Below are 14,943 nucleotides of genomic sequence, written 5' to 3' on the forward strand. Positions count from 1 at the left end.
CCACGCCTCCACTAATCCCGCTCGCCCGTTTGCGGCGCACGAGGCGGATGTGCGGCCGTGGCAGTCGAGATGGGACATATCGTGCGCGCGTTAACTACGCTCGCCGACCGATGCACCGTCATCACATCTCCAGGCGAAACGAACTGGCTCGTCCCGGTTCGCGCGCTACTTAAGTAATGTAGCGGTCTTAAAGAAAGCCGCTCATTATTGTCGGTCGGTTTTTCCTTGCCGATGTGCGCGATTTGCGACCGCTGGGTTTCTGCTGCCTGTAGAGACCGGCCCCATCTGTCACCAGGTCTAAGGAGTGGCGTCACGCCCGAGCGCTTCCCTCGAGGGGGGCGATCGCCCTGGCGTAACGCCGGGGGCTACTGTCGGTGACATGGGACCGGGGGTATCTTGACTAGAGGTTTGGGGCAGCTGCAGTCACCCACGTGGCCTGACCCCCTCGGGGGGGGGGTCGGGCCCGAGGGTGATGTGGCCGCCCCTCCCTCTGTCTCCCCGAGGGGTCGGGCCGCTCCCGTTTCGGCCCCGAGAGCTGGGGCGCCCCGACCCCCTATGGGTTTGGCGCCACGTGTGTGGGTTAGGTGAGCACAGCGGCGCTCACCTAACCGCGTTTATTGCGGGTTGGACGAGCGCCCCACGCCGCATTTAATGCAGCGTAGCACACTCGTTCGGTCCGTGACAGGTCACAGTGTGTGACCGGTCACAGACCGGTCAGATCGCGGGTTAGGTGGCAACAGGCGGCCTGACACACGCCTCGCCCCGTCCCGTCGGAATGATGAGAGCCTCCAGGCACTCGTCCCTAGCCGGAGCCGGCGTGGGAACTCCTGGAGTTGGCACGTCAGCCCCGGCCAGATACATTCCAGGCTTCATCGCAACCATTGCAAGGAAGTCATTGTATGAAGAAGGGCAGACGTGTAGCATGCTAAACTGACACGTGGTGGACAAGAATGACCGGTCTGTGACTGGTCTGACGCCGGTCGCGTCATCGGCAGACAACCGTGCTCCCACGATGCATCTGCTTCCGGTGGAGTGGAGGTAGGTATGACCCATCTCGTCGGATGGTCATTTGGAAAGCAGCCATGGCAAATCTCCGCCCATTAATAAGGGAGTAACAGGGAGATCCCCGGTGTCAGGCGAGTGACGGCGCTGAGCCTCACTCAAGGACAAGTTGTGATTTAACTTCCAGGCGAAGGTGCAAGCTAAGTTTTGGTCAAGATAGGGTAGGTCCCCACCCAAAAGAAAAGTAGGTAGAAGTGGTGCATGTGGTATCCCCTTGAGATATAAAAGGAGGACCTTGCCCACCAAAAAGGAGGAGGAAAGAAAAAAAGAAGAAAAAAGGAGGCTAGAGGGGTTCTGGAGCCTGAACTCTCTGGCTCTCCGGCTCTCTGTAACTCCTTCACACACAGATCCACCAGAACACAGGAGTAGGGTATTACGCTTCTCAGCAGCCCGAACCTGTCTACATCGCCCGTGTCTCGTGCACTTGCTCTCTCGCGAACATTCTCCAGATCGATCGAGGGCGAAGAACCTCACTTAGCGCCCCCGGCCGAACCGGCAAAGGGGGGCCTGCGCGGTCTCCCGGTGAGGAGCTCCACGCTCCGTCAGGGATGATAAGGTTTAGTCCTTCAAAGTTTTAAGACAATTAGATAGCTATTTAATAAATTTTAAGTAAAATCATATTAAAAAAATATATGATTTTGTTTGGGTGCTACCCGCGCAATTGCGCGGGTCACCCAGTTAGTTATGATTATATTTTCAACATTTGCACTATTAAGGGCCCCTTTGAATCGTAGGAATAAAAAAACGGAGGAATAGGAAAAACATAGGATTCTGACAGGAATGTAAGTGTAAAACAGAGGATTACAAAACACAGGAATGATCGTTTGATTGGACCACAGGAAAAACACAGGAATCGGATGAGAGAGATAGACTCAAAGGATTTTTACCAAGAGATTGGACCTCTTGCTAAGTTTCCTCTAAAACCTATATGCAACAAGCCATTCCATAGGAATTTTGTAGGATTTGGAAAATTTCAATCCTTTGAATCAAAGGGCTACGTGGAAAAATTTCCTATAGTATTTCAACCCTATAAAATTCCTTTATAATTCCTTTGATTCAAAGGGGCCCTTATCATTGTTAAAATACTGTATTTTTTTCCTATTTCTCAGTTTTTTTTCATCAAACCCTTATCTCGCGTGAAAATGCCACATCGAAGCCTCCATTTCTTTCTTCTCCCTATTGAGACGCCACACCTTTCTTCCTCTCTCTTTTTTTTCAAGTATTTATTTTTCACACTCCTTTTGTACTCTCCGACCTCGCGGTTTTAAATAGGCGAGGTAAAGGAGGAAGAGTAGGAGGAGGAATCCAGCGGGTCGGGTCTCGTGTATCGCGCCGCCTCGCTTCCTTCCGGCCGCGGCTCGTCACGCTTCTCGGCCTCCTCCGGGAGGTGCGTGTGCTGCTGCTCCACTGCTCTTCTTCTCTGCTTGGATTCATGTCCTGTTCGTGTGGACTCTGCCTTCGCTTCTCCCATTTCTTGGTGATTAATTTGTAGTGGAGGGGAGCGTGTTCTGGGATTTTTGGTTTTCTTGATGAAATCTTTCGGGTTGATTTGGGTGGTTTTTGAGGTGAAAACGATATGCAATGCTTGTTCTTGGATTGGCCCAGTACGAGCTAATCCATCTGATGGTTGTTTTCTGTTCATTCTCCATGGATGGCAGGTAGGATGGTTTCTTTCTTTTTTTTTTCTTTCTGTTTTTGTTTCTTCTCTGATTAGATGTGGATGCATTGGGTGAAATTTTGGCTCTGAATCTCTGATAGAGTGATAGGTCTTGGTGCCGGGATGGTAATTTGGTAGGATTTGTAAACTTTTTTCTGGGTGAGTTCGTCGCACACTGATAAACTTCTGAACTTGAGCTGAATTTCATGTCTCGATCAAGGAGGTTTTGTCTCACGGTCACTGGACTGTATCAAGTTGACTTTTTGAAGGCTTTTTGATTGTGTTCTTGGACGGACAAAAATACAAAAGCTGCAACTCCTTTTTTTCCTTTCTGTGTGTTTGGTTTCTTGTGCGACCATGAACTCATCGAATTCCTGCTTTATTAATATAAGAGGCAAAATTTCTTTCCTTTTTCTTCAGAAAAAAAAATGAACTCATCGAATTTGGATTGCTGAATAGGAAGACAGTGAGATAAGCAGAGAGATTGAGGCGCAGAAGCATCGGCATTGAGCCGAATGGTGTAGAGAGCTCCAGGGATGGATCGCCGGAGCTGGCTATGGCGGCGGAGATCGACGGAGAAGAGCCCGGCCGAGACCGAGAGCTCGGTTTCTTCTCCATCCGAGAGGCTGTCTGATGAACAGGTGAGAAAAAAAAAACAAGTCACTCTCTTTCTTCTTCTCCCTGTATACTGCATTCACATTTCAGAAGTTTATACATATTTGCACAATTTAAAGTCAAACAGTAGGTACTACTTGCAATATTAGAATATCACGATAATTGGGCAGTAATCTTTTCCTACCAATCCAAAGACACGCAGCTCTTCTGCGTGTTCTCGGAAAATAAAGTTCATATTTTTTTTCCGAAATCGCGGTCATTTCCGCATGTTTATCTCACATTTCTCAAACTACCAATGGGTCCAAGGAGCAGGAAAAAGTAACTGGGTAACAGTAAAAGAGGCTCAAATGTTGAAGAATGATAATACCTGTCTAGTGTCTAGGAGTGTTGTGCAAGCATGCTCAAACGAATTGATGATTGTCAATTGACTTTGTGAGCCCTACGCTCCTTCCATTGAACAGATCATGTAACATGTGCAGTACAGAGAAAATAAGGGTCCATCTGATATGGCAAACATGTGAGGTTTCATCCGGTTTCAGATCTGTAGAGGCTGGAAGCTTTGGTAATCTACCACCATGTTGCAGATGTGAACTCTTTAAGATTTGAAGCTCTGATGGCATTAGATAAAGATTTTGATGGAGGATCAGAGTTCCTCTGCATAAAAACAGCTCAGTTCTTCCTGACCAATCCTAGTTGTACCATGTAGGGTACAAGAATTATTCTTTCTGTTTGATGATTCATCCATCCTAGCAGGTTTATTCTCTTGTCTGGTGATATCGCGAAAATCGCGCGTTTGCGACATCCTCGTAGACATCCACATAGCAGCTCCCAATCATACTAGCCACATGACAAAATGAGGGGACTGTAAGATAGATTCAGTTTCCCTTCCTTTGTTTGGTAGGTGACACTGGCAATTAGTCCATGATCATATGTCACAGTTTTTGGGTAGGCCTGTAAACTGAAGGAGAGAATGAGAGAGAGGGGTCCTGTTTGTTTCTATACCGGGAAGGGATTATAGGACAAGCCTTACCTATCCATGGACAACAAGGATGTGATGTTAGTTGGGACTAGCTTTTCTCTGCAGGAATTATGGCTTGCATGAGGGCAAGATGCATTTTCTTTGGTGGCCACTCCATCCATCTCCATGTGCTGCAGCATCACCCTTTGGCCCAACCCAAATGCCTCATAATGTGTCTGCTGGCACAGAGCAATCAAGATGCCTCTCTCTCTCTCTCTCTCTCTCTCTCTCTCACCTCTGTTCATGTGCAACATTTACTTGTGAATTCCTGATCTTTGACCATCAGCTCTACCTGTACCTCCAAAGAAATGTCTGGAATTCTGATGGAGTTGTGCATTTAATTAGGGGTGTCCTATTGTATAGAAGTTAATATGATGATGATTATGGAGTAATGGTGCTCAAAGTCCTAAGAATCCCCTTAATCATTGTGCTTCTCTGAGCATAATGTTGGGAATCATGCAAGAACATGATCTCAGAAAGTACCATGTCGTACTTCACGTGCTCATTTGCTTTTGTCCAGAAAAAAAACAGTATTTAATACTTTGATAATTGATTCTTCCAAATTTTCAGATGCATCCAATAGAGGTTTCTTATTGTTACTTCAGCCACTCCCTTTGTTCTGCAATACTGTTGCATGACTAATAGCTGAAGTTCACAAGAAATTTTGCATGAATAGCCTCCTAATTTTGCACTTTCTAGTCAGGACAATGTTTGATCCTGTTTGTTCTTGGTTAGGATACTCCAAAGAGTTCTCCAAGCTCAGTTCAATCACCGGAGATCTCGTCGAAGGAAGCGCAGGATGACAATGTGAAGGTGAAGGTGTTGAGCGAGAGACTGTCATCTGCAGTTTTGGACATACGTGCAAAAGATGATCTTGTGAAGCAGCATTCAAAAGTTGCGGAGGAAGCTGTTCTAGGTATGATGTTAAACATGACTGAATCGTACAGTTTCAGTACATGAAGCAAAAATTCAAACAAATTATTGTTTTTCGCTGGGCCAAAAAATTTAAGAAATGACTCTGTTTGGACCTGGATATACTGCATATGCATATGCAGATATGTTCCTTGTCTCTTGCTTTTAATTTTTTGTACTGATCATGTGGTCCAAAAGCTCATTTGTAGTTTTATCAATTCCCTGACTTAGAAAAAGAACATTCTTATTCTAAGGTCCTCTCAACCTAATCCTTAAGTTTTATGTACTAATATTTTTTTCACGAATAATGTACTAATGATTTGAAGCAAAAGCTTAATCCCCTAGAAAGAGTTCTTTTTTTAATCTGATCCTAGAAACAGTGTTATTTCTACACATGCATAAATAGAACTGACAACTGACAAGCCAGATCTTCATAACAAAAACCTGCAATTCTCCTACTAGGATGGGAGAAGGCCGAGAAAGAGATAGCATCACTGAAGACCCAGCTGAACGCTGCAACTGCCAAGAACTCAACACTGGAAGACAGAATCGTTCACCTCGACGGCGCCCTCAAGGAATGCGTCAGGCAACTCCGGCGTGCCAAGGAAGAGCTGGATCATGGCATCCAGGACGCGCTAGCGCAGCAGTCGCGAGAATGGGAGTCGGAGAAGGCCGACCTCGAGCTGCGAGTAGTCGAGCTGAAGGCGAAGCTGGAGGCGAAGTCCGAGTTCTCGGTGAACGCTGAAACTGATGCGAGCTCAAGGCTGGCCTCCTTGGAGAAGGAGAACTCTGCTCTCAAGGTTCAGCTGCTGGCCATGTCGGAGGAGGTGGAGCTCAGGACCATCGAGAAGGAGCTGAACAGGAGGGCAGCAGAGACGGCCAGCAAGCAGCAGCTTGAGAGCATCAAGAAGATAGCCAAGCTCGAAGCCGAATGCAGAAGGCTGCAGGTAATGCCATTTCCTCTTTTTTCCCCCAACAGCTCTGCATTTTGGACAGTTCCCGTTCTTTTCTGATCAGAAATTCGCTCCAGTTCAATAAAAAGTACCTCATGGTACTAAATCGTTTTCGATCGTTGGATCTAACAATGTCCACCCTACCTAGCTAGATTTAACGATCGAAAATGATTTAGTACCGCGAGGAACCATGCACCAGGACCGAAGCAAATCTCTTCTGATTAGTACGTAGATTCTACCTTGGTTTCCGTTAGCATGCTTTTCAAACTGCTAAATAATACTTCCTCTGTTTCATAATGTAAGTCATTCTAGCATTGCATTCATATAGATGCTAATGAATCTAGCTACACATATATGTCTAGATTCATTAACATCTATATGAACGTGGGCAATGCTAGAATGACTTACATTATGAAACGGAGGAAGTAGGATATATTTTGCACGAAAACTTTGTATATAGAAGTTACCCTAAAATGTCAAATAAATCTAACCATGCGCTAAGAGATTTCTTGTTTTCCGTGCCCTTACTTAATCTTCATTTTCATTAGTTTCACGTACCAACTCAAGGCCCATGAGTCCGCTAATAACTCTCTCTAACACTAACATCTGTGAGAATTTTTGGCAGGCCAATGCACGGAGAGAACTCAAGCGTGCACCAAGCTCGGTCTACGCCGAGTCAGTCACCGATTGCCAGTCAGACTGCTCGGACTCATGGGCCTCGATTCTGATCACCGAGCTCGATCAATTCAAGAACGACAAGAGCATCACGAGGAGTGCGAGCCTCGCGGCTGCAGACATCGGCATGATGGATGACTTCCTGGAGATGGAGAAGATCGCGTCGGCGAATAGCCCATCCAAGAGCGAGGCCGAGGACGCCGCTAGCGTCCAGCTGGTGAAGCTCGAGGAGAAGATCAAGAGGCTGGCAATGGAGAAGGCGGACAGGGAGAAGGCGCTGCACGAAGCTCAGCGAGAGCTCAGGAACACCCGGCATCGGGCGATGGTGGCAGAGGAGAAATCGGTCGAATTGCAGAGGCAACTGAACCTTGTCAAGGGAGTGAAACATTCCATGGAAACCGAAATGGAAGCCATGGAGAACAGGAGGAATGAACTGGAGGGGAGAATTGAGCTCGCCCATGGCGAGATCACGAGCTTGCTCGACAAGGGCCGCATTCTGGAGGAACGTCTCGAGTCCGAAAAGGCGCTGACGCTGGAGCTGGCTGCTAAGTATCAGCAGATGGATGCACTAGAGGCAGAGAGGAGAGAGCTGCGTGGTCACCTGGAAGCATCACAATCTGAAGCCAAAAATCTCGGTGATAAGATCACTCTTCTAGAGAAGAAGCTGGAGGAGGAGAAGGCGTTTTCAACCCGGCTCGCAGTGAGGTGCCATGGAATCGAAGCTCTGGAAGAGAAGAAGAAGGGTACAGAGCATGAGTTGGAGTCGGCACGAGAGGAAATTGCATCTCTGCAGAAGAAAGTTAGCATCTTGGAACTGAAAATCCAGGAGGAGAGGGCACTGTCTGAGAAACTCGCGACACGGTCTTGTGATCTAGAGGCACTGGGTGTGCAGACAAATGAGCTCAGATCTCAGCTCCAATCTGCAAACTCAGAAATCGCTGGCCTGAATGAGAAGGTTAAGATGCTTGAAGAGGCTGAAGAGAAGCACAAGCCATTGACTGCAGGATTGGAGTCCCAGCTCAGGTTGGCACAGGCTGAAGCCATGCGCCTGAAGGATCATGTCAGTTCGTTGGAGAAGAAGCTGGAAAGCCAGAAGAACTTGTCATCTGCCTACATTACTGCATTGGATGCTTCTGAAGCCCAGAAGAACAAATTCGCCAGTCGGTTTGAGCTCAAAGAGGCGGAAGTGGAGGAATTGCGCAGGAAGATCCGTTTGCTCGAGGAGGAAATTCACAAAGAGAAAGCACAATCTTCTGAACTTGGAGTGCAATGTCAGAATTTGAAAGAGCAATTTACCAGCAGAGCTCTTAGCCAACCAATGAAACCTATGGCAAGTAAAGAACTTCACATTAAAAAGGTGAATTTCATAGTACTAATTGTACATTTATTCAGTGATTTATCATATATATTGCAAAATCAAGCCTTGTGACAAACACTAAAACTTTTAGTTTGTATGCTACTAATGAGATGTCACCACTTTCTGCAGGAGAAAGAGCTAGCTCGTGCAGCAGGGAAACTGGCAGACTGCCAGAAGACAATAGCTTCACTGAACAGGCAACTTAAATCGTTAGCAGATTTTGATGAGTTTGTCCCCGGATTCGAGAACGACAGCGTAATAGCTGAAGGCTGGGAGGAAAATGGTCTGAAACTGTTGAACTCTGCAAATTATCCAGCACAATTGGGATGTTTGGCGGTCAAATGATTGCTGTTGTTGCGAGAAGACTGCCATTGTTTTTTGTTCTGGCTGTCATATGATCACATGGTTGTTGTGATGAGGAGATTGCCAGGATCCTTCTGAAGATGCTATATATATATGGAGATAAGTTAATAGTTTATAGATAAGCAAAATGTTCATACGGAAACGATGTTAATAAAGTTATTCAAGCCTTGAAGGGAACTATGTAAAGATTAATTTTGTTCCCCTTGTACCACTCATGGAAATGGGCAATTTTCTTTTCCTGGCATTAATAGTAGGAAACTGGCGTGCATCAGATTTCCACTAACAACTTTACAACGAAAGAGAGGTGTCTCGCTATCAACAATTACATTATCTACCACTGAAAAAATAATTAGCCGTAAATACGAGCACACGTATCAAATATAGGATACTTAGGTGGGTAGTTCCACCGCAAGGAACTTAACCAGTTCAGCTAAGCTCATTTCACTCCACTAACTACTTCCATGCCATTATCGATTGGAAAAGCTCCATATTTAATCCCTTGACCGCTCGGTCCAAATTTAGTCCTTCACTATGAATTCGTTCAAGGCTTCAGACCATCTTTGAAACAAAGAAAAAACCACATGAATTTGAAACAAAGGAAAAACCATAGTAATACTGATTTTATCCTATCAAACCCTTTAAAACAAAATTGTTTCCTATCCATTCCTTTGAAATTTTTATGGAATGGATCATCCTAGAGCAATTTTAGATAAAAATAAACATGAGGTCTCACCACATGCTTTCCTTTTCATGTAGAATTTTTGGGTTTTTTCTATGTGCTAATCAAAGACAATTTGAAACTTTCCTATGCTTCAGAATCTTATAGGAATTCAATGAGTATGACATTCTATTCTTACTTTTTTTTCTACTCTATGTTTTCTTAATACTGAGTTTTAGAGGGTCGTCATTATTGATCTCTTTCAAACCACCTCATCTTTCGTAGCTTTTGGTGATGTGGCTCCGTGTGACATGACAATCTTAATTAGAAATTTCTTAAATAATATATAGCTTCTTTCAAAAAGAAATAATTTGAGATATGGGAAAGGAAAAGGAGGCAAGGTTTTAGTATTTGTTCAAAAAGAAAAAATTTGAGATATGGGAAAGGAAAAGGAGGCAAGGTTTTAGTATTTGTTCAAGTTTTTGTTTCACTGTCGTTCATTATGGTTGCTATATTCATACCGTTACTATTTGCTCATGTGGACCCAACTCAAGCGCCATGTTACCGTACCCCCAGTTTAGATGTAGGATGAAATGTGGACTGTTCCAAGAGTCAAGGAACTATAATGAACGGTTTTATAGTTGATGGACCAAAATTGGACAAAATGTGCACTTCTCTTATCAATTTATATAGAGTAAGGAAACACTATGATCAAAACTAAACTCTTCAGCTTGATAAGAAAGGACGGACTAGCACACAAAAAAGGGGTGATAATACGCCATTTCTTTTATATTGCTCAGAAGGCATAGTAAAATACTTAATTGGCCCGGCAAGTATTTGAAGAATTGAGAATCCAGATAAGTGCTATTGTTCGAGTTCGAATAAACTCTAATACAAATGATATTCATTGTACAAAATCGAGTGAAGGGCAAAGCACCTTAGTCAAAAAGTCAAAACTGGTCAACACTGACTCCAGTGTTGTGTGTCCTATCTATGCGACTTGCTGCTTCTTGCTTTTCTTTTTCATTCCTTTGCTTTTTTCACCAGATTTTTTTCTCTTTGAGGTGTGCATTTCAGAATCACTGTCATCATGGTCGAGCATTCTAGTTTCGTCTTCATCCATTTCACTCGTTCTATTCTTCTTTTCCTTTCTTTCCTTTCTAACTTCTGCCCCAACTGGATCTGGCTGCTTGGATTTAGTCTCCTCGAGTTCTGAACATCCAACAAGAGCGTAAGTAGATGAACACGTGGAATTCTTCATGAATCAATTCGATATGGCAATGAACTTCGTTTCAAAAAGTTTGAAGAGTAGCACTACATCTTGGGCTTTGGGGTCCTAGGGCTGAAAGATGTAGATTACTATCTTAACTAGCCCTTCTATTCAAGATAATAGAAGCACTGCTCTATTAAGTCTCACTATTATTTAAGGTGATGTGTGCTGGAATTACATTGGTAAACAAAGAACAGTAATAAATGGAATGGTACCTTCAGTGGAGAAATGTGAATCAATAACCACAGCTGTCAGGTGCTGCTTGAGGAAGACCTGTTACGAAACAGGACAGTGAAGAGCATTAGATCGTGCAACTACAAGGATAAAATGTTTAAACCTGGACACAGTTTCAAGTTGCACAAGAATCATGGTACATTATAACTTCACTGTGAAGCACGTAATTTCCGAAGGGAGATATATCTTAATTTTAAATAGAATGCAGCAAACTAGCAAAACAACCACCAAAAGGCAATTAACTAGACAGCAAAAGGGTGGCCAGAAGAAAAATCAATACCAATACCAATACCAATACACTTGCGCATGCCAACCAGTAAAAGAGTACCCCAAGGTTAAGTCTAAAATGTTTGACTAGCCCATGATGTCTTCATGACCACAATAATTCACTTATATGGTATGTCCAAAATGAAGCAATGGCAAATAAAAGCAGAACTGAAACAGTATCTGTTAATTGCATGGAAAATATAGTATTTGAATACTATGAAATTAACTGTTAAACGTACCGCAGAGAGCAGCTGCCTTGTATTTGTGTCCCAGATGCGTAAGTAACTGTCCAGTCCTACAATAGTAAATTGGTTTCCTGAGTTAATGCAAACAGAATAACCTAGACTAGTAAAGGTGTGCAAGACAAATACATGTAACCAATAAATTTGCGCTCAAAATAAATGAATATGAAATAATTGGAAAAATATTTTTTCAAAATATGCAGCCTTACCACAAGATGCTATCAAAGGTAGCTCTGGATGTCTAACTATAGATCTAATACTTCCACTGCATTTACCAGCAAAGCAACCAAGTAGTTTTCCTGGGAAAAGGGTGCAAGCTAAAGTTAATTCTGTAAATAGATACATTAAAAAGAACTAAAAAGTGAATACCGATTGCAAAGTGTAAGGAATTTACATAGAATATAATCTAGAATGTTGTAAGCATACAATAATCAAACATCTTTTGATATCTGATAAGGGACATGAACAAGATATCTTTCTAACGCCTGAATTGAAACCAATTTATCTGGTATTTCAATATCACTCACAGATAGTTTAGTAGTCTCAAATCCCCTGAAAATTTGTTGGCATATTTGCTCAGGTTAGTACAAGAACCATAACAGCACAACTTTATTCATGCTATAGTTGAGGGATGTACACAGGAATCAATTGAGGAGGTGCATTTTTAGCAAGAATATTCAACCGAAGGTTTTGATTCACAGTTGATGTTCCTGGAAACCCACAGAGATGCATATTTGTTTTCTCTGTTCCTCCAAAAAAGTGCATGATGCATAAGCTCATTGCAGAATATTAAGTTAAATTTAAATAAAACTTCTCCAGGCAGTTAAATGTATCCATATAGCACATGATGAACTAACTATGAATCGATCAGGAAAATAAATAAACAACCAATGTTGTACCACCTATGTAAGCATCAGAGCATGGTAGCCAAAAAATAGTACAATGAAATACACATGCCAGAGTGAACTTTAGAGTACGAAAATGAAAAGAGATTTTTATTTGAACTATAGTATACTAGATACAAAATTCAAACTAAGCTACAACTCTGAAAATATAATTCAGAATGTATTTTGACTTCCAAGTGCCATCAGCAAGAATTATCACACACCAGCTACTATCATATAATACCTGTTCTCATGTCAAAGGAAGCAAGGTCCCCTCTTCCTGTACCAATGTAGACAGCATGTCCATTTGGGTCCTCAGCAACTGCCTTGATTGGTGACTCCCTAAAATCAACTGAAATTACAGGCCTTCTTTGGGAAGCAGTGTCATATAAGCGAACCTAACAATCAGAAGAAGCACCACAGGTACAAATATTGAGAAAACCTCATCAATGCAGTGTTATTTTGAAAGATGAAAACTGATGTATGAGAACATCCTATTTAGCATAATCCAGTATCGGTTTCATGATTTATTATACGAGGAAACTATACAGCATGACAACTAACTGGCATGAAAAAACTAATCAATTGCAATCATTCTGCTTTGCCATTATAAAGTTGGATCAGTTTCAATGAGACAACAATACAGAAACAGAGCAGTTTGACCAAACTAGTTGAAAATGGATCTTTTTTGTTAGCATATCAGCAATACCTGATGATTATTTGTGCAGGCTACAATTTTACGATGGTCATCCTTGCACAAAAAAGTTCCAGCAGTGAACCAAGGTGCAGTGAATATCTGAAGACTGTTGCCTCGAGGCTTCAGGTAAAAAAAAGAATGAAGTAGTTAATGCGTGGCAGTCTGCTATAACATCAGATAAAAGTGCAAGTAGACCCAGAAAAAGGATAAAAGGTGTGAGTCAGTGAGTGCTTACAGACTTGGCAGACCATATCTTACTACAAGATGTGATATCCCACAAATTGACTTCTATTCCTTTCCTAAAATGAAATATTATTATTAGCGCCTCAACCTTCATAAAAGCTACTCATGTTTCCAATTGAGTAGTTAGTAATCAGAAGCAATATTTTTTTATAGTACACTTAGATGCTACATAATGAATATAAAGATTATTGTAAACCCACCCTCCGAACATCGCGTAGCTTTCACCAGCATCCACTGAAGAAAATTGCACTGTACCCGAATTGCTCACATCCCATGAGCTTGATGGCCCAACAGCCATGTCCGAGGATGCATTTTCCTTTGCGACAGACTTGACATATGCTTTCCCCTTCTCTGTACAAGCAAGAAATGTGCCTAACCTGACATATGCAATGAATACATCATAAGTATGCCATTATCTACAAAATGAAAGAACACTAAAGCATGGAGACCACAAATGCAGGTGGATTCATAACCCATATCTACATGGCAAATTGAGTGTGCACAATAAATTGCCAAAGAGCATCAAATGAAAATTACATGGATGAGTCCAGCGCATGTCTTCTGAAGAGATGCAGCGTGGCTAAGGGGTCCTCTTCTGCAGAACTATCAGCCGGTGCCGCCCGCCCAGCAGCAGCGTTGACGCCTGCGAGAGTCTCCCCATTCAGTGGATTCAGCAGCTCAACCTACACACAAAACCCACAGCAATAAACAACCAGCACAAAAATGCTCAACGAGTGCTTCAGCTCTCCAAATGCAAACGCGTTGCTCACCACGCCGTTCTTCCGCGCCACGGCCAAAACCTGTAGAAGAAGAGAAGAAGCGAGGAACGCAGTGAGGATCATACTCTGACCAATTACCGCGGGGAGGAATAACGGGAGGTCGCGAACACTCACGGGGTCGACGGCGCGGTCGGCGAGCGAGGCGGCGAGGACGGCGCGGGGCGCGTCGGGCGCGCCCCACGTCTCGACGACCTTGGCGACGCCCGCCGGCTTCGTGCGGGCCTCCACGACTGCGCGGTTGAGGATGAATACCACAAAACATGATCAGCCCTCTCACCGGAGGAGGCAAACCAGCACGCCGCCGCCGCGGCGGCGGCGGCGGCGGGAAGGGTGGGGACGGGCTACCTTTGATGAGGCCGAGGATGTCGGTGGTGAGGGCCCGGAGCGGCGGGCAGCCGGGGCTCTCGACCACGCTCGTCCGCGGCATGCCTTCTTCTCTCCGGCTAGAAGCGGCCGCCGGCGATGGAGGGGGAGGAGGCGGAGGCGGCAACGTCGGGAGGAGTGGAGAAAGGGCGGTGGTTTTTTTAGGGTTTTCGACGTGCGACACGGCGCCCTGTTTCTTGGCCCGCGCGTATTCTAGTCCTGGGCCAGGTTTGGCCCAATGGGCTCTACTGCGGCATCGACAGAATCGATGGCTTTTTCAAAAAAATAAAATTGTATTATATACTTCTTCTCTATGGAAAAAGTGTACCGGAGGTCCTGAACTTGTCACCAAGATACTAAAACGTCCTCCAACCGCAATACCAGATATGGGGGGTCTCCTAAGTATGCAATACCGGTCACCCGAGGTCCCAGGGCAGGATTTCTCCCCGATTTGTCCGACGTGGCAGCGGTTTTGTCCATCGTGGCGCTTTGACCTCGGTCGTCGTTGTTGACTCAGCAGCCCGGTAGTTAGGATATAACGAGGGAAATGTTTGGCGCGGTTTGCTTCTCCCCCAAACACCGAAACCCTAGCGAGCGGGCGGCGGCGGCGGCAGCGATTTGTAGAGCGGCGGCGACTTGGCGAGTGGCGGTACGGAGATGTCGAGCTCGATGAGCGACGGCTCGTCGTCTTCCC

The 14,943-nt window shown here is 44.3% G+C and overlaps 2 protein-coding genes across 5 annotated transcripts; one reads left to right on the plus strand and one right to left on the minus strand.

The window, feature by feature from the left end:
• Positions 1 to 2,355: 2,355 nt before the first annotated feature.
• On the plus strand, positions 2,356 to 8,856 carry LOC4343329 (filament-like plant protein 3). Of its 4 annotated transcripts, none has more exons than XM_015791207.3 (6): positions 2,356 to 2,449; positions 3,140 to 3,360; positions 5,088 to 5,268; positions 5,727 to 6,211; positions 6,843 to 8,249; positions 8,379 to 8,856. In XM_015791207.3, the coding sequence occupies exons 2-6, from the start codon at positions 3,256 to 3,258 to the stop codon at positions 8,592 to 8,594; spliced, it is 2,394 nt and encodes a 797-aa protein (XP_015646693.1). In that variant the 5' UTR covers positions 2,356 to 2,449; positions 3,140 to 3,255; the 3' UTR covers positions 8,595 to 8,856. The 4 variants fall into 4 exon arrangements, with proteins under 4 accessions (XP_015646693.1, XP_015646692.1, XP_066168647.1 ...); XM_015791206.3 differs by having other exon boundaries at positions 3,179 to 3,360; XM_066312550.1 differs by having other exon boundaries at positions 3,179 to 3,360; positions 5,100 to 5,268.
• Positions 8,857 to 10,035: 1,179 nt separating this feature from the next.
• Positions 10,036 to 14,380, minus strand: LOC4343330 (uncharacterized). The gene is made up of 12 exons (XM_015791209.3): positions 14,232 to 14,380; positions 14,001 to 14,116; positions 13,878 to 13,907; positions 13,645 to 13,790; positions 13,308 to 13,484; positions 13,100 to 13,163; positions 12,877 to 12,984; positions 12,412 to 12,565; positions 11,493 to 11,582; positions 11,281 to 11,336; positions 10,756 to 10,813; positions 10,036 to 10,482 (listed from the first exon to the last, which is right to left on the minus strand). Exons 1-12 carry the CDS (start codon positions 14,311 to 14,313, stop codon positions 10,262 to 10,264), a joined length of 1,302 nt encoding a protein of 433 aa, XP_015646695.1. The 5' UTR covers positions 14,314 to 14,380; the 3' UTR covers positions 10,036 to 10,261.
• Between the last annotated feature and the right edge of the window lie 563 nt (positions 14,381 to 14,943).

The sequence above is a fragment of the Oryza sativa genome, chromosome 7 (assembly GCF_034140825.1).
Source record: "Oryza sativa Japonica Group chromosome 7, ASM3414082v1".
In the NCBI taxonomy this organism is placed as follows: Eukaryota; Viridiplantae; Streptophyta; class Magnoliopsida; order Poales; family Poaceae; genus Oryza; species Oryza sativa.

What these genes read in the sequence shown, in the direction of transcription:
- LOC4343329 (XM_015791207.3), top strand. Translation starts at nt 3,256, where the DNA reads ATGGATCGCCGGAGCTGGCTATGGCGGCGGAGATCGACGGAGAAGAGC. An exon ending in TGCGGAGGAAGCTGTTCTAG is followed by an intron (nt 5,269 to 5,726) that starts GTATGATGTTAA and finishes TTCTCCTACTAG; the next exon opens with GATGGGAGAAGGCCGAGAAA. An exon ending in AAGAACTTCACATTAAAAAG is followed by an intron (nt 8,250 to 8,378) that starts GTGAATTTCATA and finishes CACTTTCTGCAG; the next exon opens with GAGAAAGAGCTAGCTCGTGC.
- LOC4343330 (XM_015791209.3), bottom strand. Translation starts at nt 14,313, where the DNA reads ATGCCGCGGACGAGCGTGGTCGAGAGCCCCGGCTGCCCGCCGCTCCGG. An exon ending in CCGACCGCGCCGTCGACCCC is followed by an intron (nt 13,908 to 14,000) that starts GTGAGTGTTCGC and finishes CTTCTTCTACAG; the next exon opens with GTTTTGGCCGTGGCGCGGAA. An exon ending in CCTGCACAAATAATCATCAG is followed by an intron (nt 12,566 to 12,876) that starts GTATTGCTGATA and finishes TCTGATTGTTAG; the next exon opens with GTTCGCTTATATGACACTGC.